Source organism: Watersipora subatra, chromosome 1 (genome assembly GCF_963576615.1).
Source record: "Watersipora subatra chromosome 1, tzWatSuba1.1, whole genome shotgun sequence".
Classification (NCBI taxonomy): domain Eukaryota; kingdom Metazoa; phylum Bryozoa; class Gymnolaemata; order Cheilostomatida; family Watersiporidae; genus Watersipora; species Watersipora subatra.
Genome location: NC_088708.1, coordinates 72,088,587 through 72,100,982, shown reverse-complemented (window position 1 = coordinate 72,100,982; position 12,396 = coordinate 72,088,587). Strand labels below are relative to the sequence as shown.

The following is a 12,396-nucleotide window of genomic DNA, read 5'->3' as shown; positions in this document are numbered from 1 at the left end:
CGTTCCTTATGCTTTTCAGGTTTGATAGCAGTTAGTTGGCTTGCGCATTGCTCATTTAGGAAATCAAAATTTGGTTAATATACTTTAATTACCTGTACAGCTGAAGTAGTAAATAGCAAACCATTTTTTGTTGTTGCAAGTTTGTTATAGCAAAAGGTAATATAGTTTGCAAATGGTTTATGTTCTATATGTGGTATTATTTTCGACTCCGATATTTAATTTTTTATGTCATTACAAGCATTTTATCTCACTACAATTTTCAAGTAACTCTTTGTAATGTTTAGAATATTTTTTGTTTGCAATTTTATTATGAATCTTACACTGGTCAGTGTCTGCTTTACTCATGTCAAAACAATGCCCCCATTCATCGCCATTTGTAGTATCAATTAACAGAATTAATTCACGCAGTGTCTTCAGTGTTTGATAAAAGCTTAATTGCTCAGTTCTCCAAAACTGTATTGCATGAACAAAGCAGATATTAAACAAATTAACACACAAATCCTCTATAAAAGCAGCCAGAATACACTAGCTCGCATACAGTGAAAGGTTTGTGTAACATCTGTACAGTCATTAACTCTTAGCATCGGGACACAGCCTCGCTTATTTGTTCATCAGCTACATTTCAATAGAATTATATTATCCTAGAAAATTGTTTAATACCAGTTCACGATTGTGCGCAGTAGAACATACAAAAATCATATTTTTAGTAACATACACAATAATTGAGCTAAAATATAAAATTTTACTTCGTATAATATAGCGAAATATAGAAAACTAGAAAACAGCTGGTGATAAATTCACCTGCGCAGATCAATTTACTACTGGTACCACATGATGTTTACAAGAGGCAAAACTACTAAAGCACTGTCAGCGGGCCTATGACAGTGACATGTATCAGGAAAGTATATCTTATGCACAATAATAATGCTGCATATCAGCTTTGACTGGGCTCCAAATGACTCAAAATTGCATGACTGGCATCACTTGAACATCAAGAGAAACTGGCAGCAAATCAGCGCTCATCTCGTTAAGAGTAACGAGGGTGCTTCTCAATAGCTGCTTTGAACACTACAACTCCTGTGACATGGGTGGAAACTCGGAGTCGTCATCTAATTTTAGTGTTTCTGATGGTGAACCGCCAGGAGGTTCCACATCCTGGTATGACTGAGAGTCTAAAATGATTCAGTATTACACATTGTTAACCTAACGCTATATTTCAAAACTTCTCAAATTATTCGTATTAGACAATTTGTCACCTTAGCATAACTTGTCAAGAGTTTAAGTGGAGTGACATACTACTTCAAAGAATGTAGAAAACACTAGTTAGGTTTAATGGGACTGAGTTATTTATACTGTCTGGATTCCGGAATCTCATTAGCTACCTGAGGGAGGGGAATCTGATGAAGACTTGGTTCCAGTTTTAGATGGGCACGCCAATGGCCTCTCCTCAGTTTCCTCTTTACAAAGCAAGGAGCCTCCTCCAATTCTGTAGGAAATAATATAATACTACAGCAGACGTTGTCCAGCTTTGCATTTTGATGCAGCTCAGACGAAAACCCCAGTTATTTAATGCCATGAGAGCTATTTTTGTACACTGAAGAACAATGCTGCAAATTCTAAAGAAAGAAACAATTTACAATTACGAATGTCCAAGTGATCAATTGATAAAAAAGTGAATGCAGTATTCAGGCAGGCGTTCAAACGATAAGCTCCTCTGCGCAACATTGGTGAAGATTTATAGAAATATGATCTACTCACATATGCTTCCTAACTAGGTGACACTCTCCTCCCTCCAGTGGGTCTATTGTGTAAACGTAAAGTGTACCAGTTTCGCTGACGGCCAATACGCACTGCATCTTTTGTATGATGGGCAGAGCGCATATTGTCTTCTGGCCCGAGTGTTCTAGCTTACAGGTAGCGAATGCCCGGAATTGATTTATGACATCAGTGACCGGAGTTGGAAGGTACGCTGCTGACGACTTTAATGCGCTTGTGAAATATCCTGCCCATGACTGGGTTTCTTCTACCGGTGTGCTGTAGCATGATATGACAAACTTTTATACTTACTATTCATATGGTTATGTTATGACAACTTGATACGATGCCGAAGGCAGTTCTGAATCGGCATCAACATTAATCTCTTGCAACCACAGTGACAGGAACTAGCAGATATTTCATGAACAAATATTTTACCTTTCCTCTTTCTTTTCTAGTTTGAATATGTGGACAGTTTCTGTGTTGCTGGATGCAGCTAAGTACAAACTATTAGAGCTGAAAGCCAGTGTTGATATAGTTACACATCTGCAAAACACAAATTATTGGTAGCTTTGATAGCACCAATTCCGCGATCTGCAAGCCAGCCTGCTAGTGCCCAACAGAGTCACTTTGATCAGCTTAGAAATCAACAAGGTTAACCATGGTAGACAAATCATAAACCAATAATGATGTCTACCGAATATATTTTCATAAGTAAAATGTATGACGGGTCAAGATTGAATCAATGATATAAACCACCAGGATTGGTGACGGTTATCATATACCCTAAGACACTTATATTTTGCTAGTATTTAGTTTCGTGAGTAGTATAGTATACAGAGTAAAATTTCGCTGCAACTTAGTTTCGCAACTCTGATGAGTGCGAAAATATAGTGATGTGAAAATAAATGCAGTGGAACAAACATAATTAGATTCCTCAGGTTGAGTTCACTGATAAAAAAAAATTCAAGTTGGGACTAGTTTGTAATTGTGAACTGCAGGTAGAATGGTGTGGGCGAGATTAATAATGCAATTTGATCGCTTGCTGCCATTTGTTTCTTGGACTATCACTGAACAAAGCTATTTAATTTCGCGTTTTCGCTCGTTCATTATGATAGTTTAGTTTCGCGCATGAAATTTTCATGAGAGGATGACTCCGCGAAAACGCGAAAGTTAGATGAGTTGAATACATGTGTCCTAGGGTAGGCGCGTTTAATGATTGAGCTCTGTTCGGATTGTGCTAGCCTTGGTTTTTAGGCTAACACAGTTCTCGCGGGGCGGTCGCTTCGCCTTATTAGGTTTTGGAAAACACGACTCGCAGTTATTGTGTCATTATCTTGTTCATTCAGTAAACCCTGCAGTTCACAATAGCAAACTTTGAATTTCTACAATGTAGGGGTGACACCAAACCGAAAAACGGATCCATGGAGAATAAAACATTTCAAATTACCTACTTTACTAATTTCGAAATCGGTAGGGGTCGTAGTATATGCCTAAAGTTGAATATAATTTACCCAAAATCACCCGAACAACGACCTTTTTTCCCTAGTTTTTGATTAATATTTTGCCAACCCTAATATAAAATGACAGCCTTTTATTGTTGTCACATTGTTTTACCTGGCCAATAAGATGCGACTCCAGGCAAAGCTGTGCAGTGTAGTATTCATACTCGAAATCTAAATATAAAACTGAATTTGGGCAATTTTACGATTGCGACTATTAATATCACGAATGCTTGTGAATAGCAACTAACTGATTATAACAGTGACAATATTGGGCAACTATATTTATTTGACAACAAAATGAATTCAACAGATAAGTAAAATAATCACTATTGTTCACAATATTTGTAAATTTACAAGGGGCTTTAATCAGCATATTTGTGTGTTCAGGTGCCGTGTTCGGGTTCGTCCTTACAGAGCTCGATCATTAGGCCCCGCCCACATGATCGCCGTCGCCTATCCTGTGGGGGTTGTATATCATTGATTGAATGCATTTAATGGCCAGTGGCAGCCGATTACAGAAATCCTCTATTCAATAATATCATTGCTTATGCAATAACACCCCCTTCTAACCAATAATATCTGTTTATTGAATAATGCCATCTTCTATCCAATAACATCTCTGCTAAATGAATAGTGCCACCTTTTAACTAATAATATAAGCCTTTAATGAATAGCGGTGCCTTTAACCAATAATATCTCTGCCTCTCGGGTGACAGCACTTTGTATTCAACTAGACACTACAGCTTTAGAGAGAATAAAACTACCTTTTCACTCCACGTCTAAATTCCCATAATTTAGCACCATCTGGCACAGAGAAAACCCTGATGACTGTACCCTGTAAGCATATTATCATGTAGAGGTCTATGTACAGAATGATAGACTAAGAAGAAGAGTTGATAGTGGATAAATTTATAAATACCTGAGAGACAAGTTGATAGCACAACTCCAGTAAGATGTTAGAGTACAAACCTTTTCTGAGGCAGTAGCAATTCTACAGCCAGTACTGTCAAATGACATGGCAGCGAGAGGATTATCATGAGCCGTTATTTTTGATACCGGTTTCTAAAACGACAAAAAATGCATTAACAGAAAAAAAGTCTATTGCGAACAGGGCTTTATCAAATGCCATTACATTGTATATTTTAAAAACAATACGCATACAATATCATTGGACGGTTTGGAATATTCTCTATTGCAAAGAAAAGAAAATTTGTTAGCTATAAACAGTCTGCCAGAGCAATGGATTACCAGCAATTATACCAGTTCACATAAAACTAAAAGAATAACTCACTCGATACAACCAAACTATAAATATCTGACCAAAGACAACTTCCTTGGTTTCTGGATAGCCTGTAGGTGTGCAAATTTAGTGCCTGCATTGCAGCATGTAAGCCAAAAAATGTGATTTACCAACTGAAAAAAAAAACAGAATGTATTTTGAAATATGGCAGCTACCATCGTGCTTAAAATGACAAAATATCATCCGAACAGAACGCAAAACACCTTACCAAGGATCATTCACTGATCTAGGACTTTCTGGAACAGGACTTTTTGGTGCCAGACCTTTTAGCGACTTTTTTATATTAAAAATTATTTTTGCTCATATACAGAAATAAATAACCTGATGATAATAACAAAATGCAAAAAACATTATTTTATTTATTAAACTTCACACATAAATACTGTTTTCTTCGAAATACAAAGAAAAAATGGACTGAAATTTAATTTCAGTTCGGCGTATTTGACTTGTTGCACATTAACGCGAGCAGCTTCAATTGATGCAACTGAAGAGTTGTGGCCATGCTGATTTATTTTATTAATCACCTCAACATCTTTAGCGTGGATTCTTTTATTGCATGAATCTTTACGTTCACATGGCTAGAATTTGATGGAAGGATCTTGTGAACTACATCTGTCAAGTATGTAAATGTAACCATTATGTAAAAGTTTTTCCCTTGCACTTTTATTTAAAATTTGTTGAGCCACGAGTCACAACAAAAGACTCATAAATTCTGAACTCGTAACGTGAGCCAGAAATTTTCTCGCCAAAACGTTATGCCCCAGAATGTCTGCGCCAAAAATTCCCATTCCACATTCACAAGAATTGGAAAAAATTCTTAAATTGACAAATAATTACAGCAAAGATTAGCTCATCCCAACTAATATCACAACTCTATGCCCGATGGAAGTTTGAACACTCTTGGTCGATATCACACGAATAAGTGATTAGTAATTGACCACAACAGGTTTGAATATAGCCATGCTTCAAAAAAATCATTTTCAGAATTCACCTTCCATTATCATTCGAAAAACTCAGATGCGATAAGCCTTTACAACAGTTTCTGTTGGTTATAGAAGTGGAAACAATGATCGATGCAAACAAACATATCCCTGATGCTATGTTCTGAGGAAAGCAATTGAAATCGAACGCCTTACCAAAGTTTCTGTGTCAAAAATCTGAAGTGTGCCGGCCTGAGAGGTACTGGGATAGGCAAGATATGATCGCTCATTTGGCGTGAGATCACAAATACCTGCCGGGTTAGGAGACGTGGAACTGATGGTGTGTATAACCTTCATGTCCTTGATATTGTGTATATATATACTCTCCTCGAGACACACTACGAGTCTCTACAGTAAAATTGTAATTACTTGGTATCCGCTTTAACGTCTCGTTACCTTTTTATGAGATGTTAGCAAGGAGTACAACTGAATAGAAACACACATAACATTGCTCAGGGCTGCCAATACACAGTTCCAGCATCAGTTCACGCAATGCATCACCATGAAACTACAAAAATCTCAAGGACATGTCACTTGAAGAGTATTACAACACCGAGGCCTTTTAACTACCGTATATGGTTTGGGGTTAAATTACAAATGGGTTTGAAATCGTTACAATAATGGCACAACTTTCAAGTTTTACTGCTTTCAACATAGATTACCAACTTCTGGTAGAAAAAGCTGTTTTACTTGGAGCGTCACTCCGTGGAATAACAGAGATTATTTGGCCTGTTTAAAATGAATGATAAAATCAAAAATTTCCGATCTGTCTGTTAGCCATTTCTCACCCGGCTCGTCACTATTTCTCGCCTGACTGTTTACCATTTCTGACCTGGTTATTCACTATTTCACACCTGTCTATTCACCATTTCACACCTGTCTATTCACCATTTCTGACCTGTCTGTTCACCATTTTTCACGTGTCTATTCACCATTTCACACCTGTCTATTCACCGTTTCCCACCTGTCTGTTCAAAAATTTACGCCTTGCTGTACATAATTTCTCACCTGTCTGTTCAACTTGACTGATAAAATTGAGTTGGAATAACTGTAATTGCAGATTTCTGTGTCCTTCTTGAAGTGGCAGACTTTAAGTTTGCGAGGTGCTGACAAGCTCACGACAGCTATCAGGCTGCTTGAGAAGAGCCTTGCCACGATAGACAAATCTTTCTCCCCGACTGCAACACAAAACTTTATATATCACAACTAAACAATACAGAACATCTTACTGAAATAGCGAGGTGATAAATAAACAACAGCGATAGCGCAGCTTATGATTCTACAATGTTCTTGTGAAGCCTGGTTTCCACTTCGATTGCGACACCCCGACGGTAATTTGCGCAGCAAAACGTGTGCGATGCTAGACAGCTTCTGTTCACATATAAAGCTGCATCGCAAATAATCTCATAAAATATTGGTTTGCCATGCCGTTTTGATAATGGTAACCTTCACCTTTACAGTGCATTTTGGGAAAGTTTTGCCTGCGACTTTTCATGAAATTTGAACAACGCTAAACTCTTGCATTGACTGCCAACAACTACCGGCGATACCTGGCGTGTAGGTTCACATTTCATTGCAATAACCTGCGGTGCTGTCGCCAGTGCTCTGCGGGGTATATGGGAACCAGACTTAAAGCTCAGTTGCAGTCAGCGAGACTGCCTGGTGATCAATGTTTAAACAAGAGAAGCCATATAAATTCTCATAAAAGTTTGCATACTGAAACTGCCCATTTCAGCTGGTTAGTTGACGCATAATTTGAGATAAATGAAAACATACAGGTGTACGTCATCTCTTCTACAGACAAACTGTAGTCCACTTGAGCTTCTATTATGAAAATCATAAATGATGGAGCTTGCATTACCCACCATAAGAGTGAATAAGTTCCAACTTATCGATAGAGTTGAGAGAATATAGCTGATAGCCATCTCTGGTGCCTACTGACAGCGATCTAAAATAGACAGAATGGAGTAGCTACCAGCCGTTTATTGTGAAGGTCAGAGACTAAATAATCACAGCTTCGAGGATTGGTTCTTGGAGACACCCTTTAATTACGTGGCGTGTAGAGAATTGCCTGACTACAAAGATTTGATCATTTGAAGGAAGCTTTCCCTATGACACTTACTCTTTCAAAGTTTGGGTTCTACAAAGGATTGATCGACAAATAAAAACAATAGTCATCCAAGATTTCAATGGCTATATCTAGCTTGTACTAAAAGCTGCATTCTTATTCATTGAAAATTAAAGCAAGAAGAGAATTTATTTTTATTTAGCCTAAAAAAACTTGAAAAAAATTCCCACTTCTACTAGACATGTTACTAACATTGCAACTTAGTAGAGGCACAACCAGAATAAACCGGAAGGACCATCTAAAGGGCGATTGGCAGAAATCTAGTTTACGAGTTTACAACTTTCTTTGTCTGCAGTTAGTTCTAGACAGATTGACAATTCCCATGGAGCATATGCAGTGCAATGCAGTGATCATCACAGACAAAGTTGTTAAGAGAAAAAACTTCCAATCAGTAAATTGGATAAGTTTAATAAAGACGTAACAGAAGCACTAGAGTTGTTTTTACTGTTATGTTACAACAGCCTTGTGTGTTGTACCGCTGTTACAATCACTACCTAAAGCTTGGTTGATGCGGCTTGGTTCAACATCTTTGAAACACAGTCTAAATTACATTGCTCTATATGCCATTAAATCATTATGTAAGCATGCAGGCATCTTTTTATGACTTCTGAGATTTAGCACTAACCTGAGTTCAGAGAAAACTTGCGAAGATGAAGAATGGCAAAATAAATTGCTTCTTTGGAACTAACAGTTTTAGATAGTAAACAGAATTTACCTTGACATTGCGTGGATGTACCTTGTGAGAAACGTATTATTTAATACACCCAGCAAGGAAATTAATGAATTTTTAGGTGTTCTAGTGAAGTCTGCATGAATACTAATTTGTCTGATGCTTTCCTTTACTGATAGTGCTTAAGCTTAAGCCCTTTGTATTTAATCAGGTGATACTTGGTTGACTATGATATAACGAAACCATCTAATTGCTAAAACATGGGCATTCTTTATAAATATATTTTTAAATATTTTTAAAGTTTAAAATTGTTTTGAAACCGACCAATACAATGTAACCTCCACCCAAAAACAGTTTAGGATAACTGGCCTGTCATATGTTTGACTTTGCTAATCACCTGTTTGAATGATTATCAACAGAAATCACCGTAAAACCTCTAATTGAACGCCACCTCTATTTGAACGTCAACTCTATTTGACCTTGAGCTTGTATCAACATGTAGACATGCTGGCAGATTCCTTTTGAGTAATTTTAAAACTAACTTTTCAACGCCTAAATTATTAAGCTTTGTCTCATTACATTGTAATGTCATCGCATTGCTTGCTAATTGTAATCCTACTTATCAGCGATGCTTTCAGGTATTTTAACACCTATGCTTTTATTTCAACTTATATATCCACGACAGTGGATATATAAGTGTTAGCAATATATAGTGTTAGCAATATGAACTACTAGTAATAAAATTGTTTAAAACTGAACGTAAACTTTCATCCTACTTAATTTTATATATATGGATATATATCTTATTAAGAAAAATCACAGCTAAAACAATGTTTTAGGGCTAGTAACCTTCACCACATACTTTTTACACTAATCAGTCATCTGCGTGAGATGATACATAAAAATGTAAAAACAAACCTAATGTTGGCAAAAGAAACTGTCAGATAGCTTAAAATAAAGACAATGCAGCCCAGTAGCATTTAAAAATACAGTCATACTTCAAATTACGAGCTTAATGCGTTCCGAGACTGAGCTCGTATGTCAATTTACTCGCATGTTGGTGCAATTTATTTATATATAAAACAATTAAATATATATTGATTGGTTTCCATACTCTAAAAAATGCAAATAAAACACTCAAAACAAGATATTGTAACAGAAAGAACATGTTGGTTATTGTCCTAACTTACCACATGCTTTCAAAAAGCAACAAATAAGAAATAATGCAAGGAAATGTGATTAATTAAAATGTAAAATTAAATACATACAATAGCACTTAACACTAACATTTACCAGGGAGGGAGATGTAAGTTATCCTTCATTACAACAGTTGACTTTGATAAATTTGGATTTTATCAAAGTCTTAAAAGACAAACTTAGAAGCAAACATAAAAGCAAACTTTCATTTTTAACTTAACATAATTAAAATTTCTTCGGCCTTCATACTTTGAAGTTTCTCGCTAGTTAGCTAATTTCTCCTTTGTTTCGCTTTTACGACTAGCCGGCCGTTTTAAGATAAACCTATCTAAGGACTTTTGCCTTTGTCACCCTTTCAACATGATGTGATTAGGACAAACACAGGTGTCGTCACAAAGGGTTAATGCACGACTACTAGCCAACTTGTCCGAATGCCTATTTTACAGTTTTGATAGATAGCACCGACCTTTTCACATAGCATCGTTTCAGTTACGTTGTCACCGGCCAATTGTTTATAATGCCTGAGCAGTCTCTCTATCAGCGATCGTGAAGATCGCTGCGCCGTCTAGAAATTATGATTGGTCCTTTTGCGAACTAAATGCCCTGAATATAATCCTTCTGTTTGATAATTGTGGATGTATTTCTGTCATATTGCTGAGCTAGCTCAATCACGCATAGACATTTCGCATATTTTTCAATTTTCCGTTTAATATCAATTGTTATCATTTGCTTTTTCTTTGCATTATCTTTCATTTTACTGGCAAACTATCGGTCTACGCAGAGTACTTTTAATTCACATCATTCTGCACTGAAAATCGTGCACAAAAAACATAGTACAAAAGTGTAACCTGAGCAGTTGAAAAATACAGAGAGCTGCTGTTCTCATAAAACACATCTGGCATACTTGGCAACTGACTCAAGTGCTCGTATCTCAAACATGGCTCGTATGTTAGTGCTAAAACTTGCTTAAAAGCTGGCTCGTATCTCAAGTTTCTCGTATGTTGGAGCACTCGTAAGTTGAAGTATTACTGACTACTGTATTAGAAAAACACCACTCCCTCTATCTGTTGACCCCATACAACTCCATCCATTCCATTCTGTAACACCCCCGCAGGCAGTCAGTTTAATCTGCTGAGTACTTGGAGCCAAATTTGACAAATTTTTAAGATATTTATTATACAGCCTAAATACAACATCTGAATAGTATCTGAGTAGATACAATTAAACTCTCATACATGTAAAATAGGCAAACTCTCAATAAGTTGTATAAAATGTGACAAATTGTATAATGGTACGAGCTGTATAATGTACAGCTGCTAGAGCTGGTACAAAGCTTTATAACTTTGTACCAGCTCTAACAGCTAAACATACGCTATCTTACAATTGATGTACGGTGAAAACACTTTTAACACAATTTCGATATGCACGCAACTTATTTTGTATGAAATTCTGAGGCATATGTGTGTATAAATATACGGTATATACATATACAGCATGCCGTGTGTTCCTTTTATTCAAGATCAAAGTTACTATGCAGAGTTTGGTTTGATGAAAACTACCAAAACTTTACTGACATTTTGACTTGGTCAATGGTCATTCTTATTTTTAATGGTCTTAAATTCCTTATGTATACGGTTATACTCTATGAATTCAACTAATAACCTGTCCAATACTACATCTTCATCGACCGTATAGCTTTGTCTACTAAGAAAAAAATAAAAAAGCAATAATAGCTTCTAACTGCAGCATAAACTGTACGCTTTTTCCTGCGAGTTGCACTGAAGGCTCAAAAGACAACATTTAACAAAACAAGTTGGATCAATGCTTTAGTTCAGGAGTTCCCAACCTTTATCATTTCGCTCCTCCTTATGCCTTTTCATAAATTTGATTCTCGTGCACATTCAATTCACATGACTGAAAACAACCGATACAAATTATAATCGCATTTTATTGTTCATATCTAAACATACAACATATTATTAATTTTTATACAGCACGCATACAACGCATAACAATACATGACCTTCAGCATGGCGGTGAATGAGTTTATGACTAAGTTACCTTACTATCCAATCAAAATATGGATGGATGTGTTCGCATATATCTGGGTTCTGACTAGTAGCTCGTTATTAGCAACTAGTGTTATAGATAAAACCAAAATGTTAAATGATGAAACTCAAGCCCTGCAGGACATAAAATAAAAATTTAACAAATCAAAAACCTCTCTGTTCCCCTTGTATATTCAAAATTCCCTATAAGGGGAATTTTTTACTGGTTGAGAACCTCTGCTTTAGTTGGCTCTGGCAATAAACTAGGTGAGCTGCACACTAGCTAATACCCATCACAGGAGTCTGTATCACACTCAAAAACGGTAAAAGGTTAATGAGTTATCTATTAGTGTAGTAGTATAAGTAGTATTGTCGTCTTCAATTTTATATGGAAACAAGAAAGAAAGCACGTGCTCAAAGGTCAGTAGTACTGATAATATAGCATCATTGAAAAGGAGAGCTGTGTTCTTAGTAAGAAAATACTTGGTCACTGACATGGAAAACACAAAAATAAAAAATGCAAAACGACGTTTTCATCCGAATGCTATTTAATCGGATCAACACGAAGTAAACAAAGAAAAGCTAATGTGTTTTCAAGTTCGCAGCAAACCATCTTCGATGCAAGCATACTCACGAACTATCTTGGTTGAAGCCAACATAACCCAACCGTTTTTCATCTTCAAGAAAACGACCTGCTGTCGAAGTCATATCAATAGCGTAAGGCGTTCAAAATATATCACAATACTGCAATCACTTAGCGTGGCCCTTGAAATAATGACCAGTTTCAGCTGATGACCAAAACAAGAGGATTTC

The 12,396-nt window shown here is 36.5% G+C and overlaps 1 protein-coding gene across 1 annotated transcript; it reads right to left on the bottom strand.

Annotated features, from left to right (window-relative positions):
• Positions 1 to 616: 616 nt before the first annotated feature.
• On the bottom strand, positions 617 to 12,373 carry LOC137385645 (WD repeat domain phosphoinositide-interacting protein 2-like). Its single transcript, XM_068072153.1, has 10 exons — positions 12,218 to 12,373; positions 7,406 to 7,488; positions 6,549 to 6,718; positions 5,697 to 5,888; positions 4,230 to 4,322; positions 4,025 to 4,095; positions 2,194 to 2,301; positions 1,759 to 2,034; positions 1,383 to 1,486; positions 617 to 1,172 (listed from the first exon to the last, which is right to left on the bottom strand). Exons 1-10 carry the CDS (start codon positions 12,289 to 12,291, stop codon positions 1,069 to 1,071), a joined length of 1,275 nt encoding a protein of 424 aa, XP_067928254.1. The 5' UTR covers positions 12,292 to 12,373; the 3' UTR covers positions 617 to 1,068.
• Between the last annotated feature and the right edge of the window lie 23 nt (positions 12,374 to 12,396).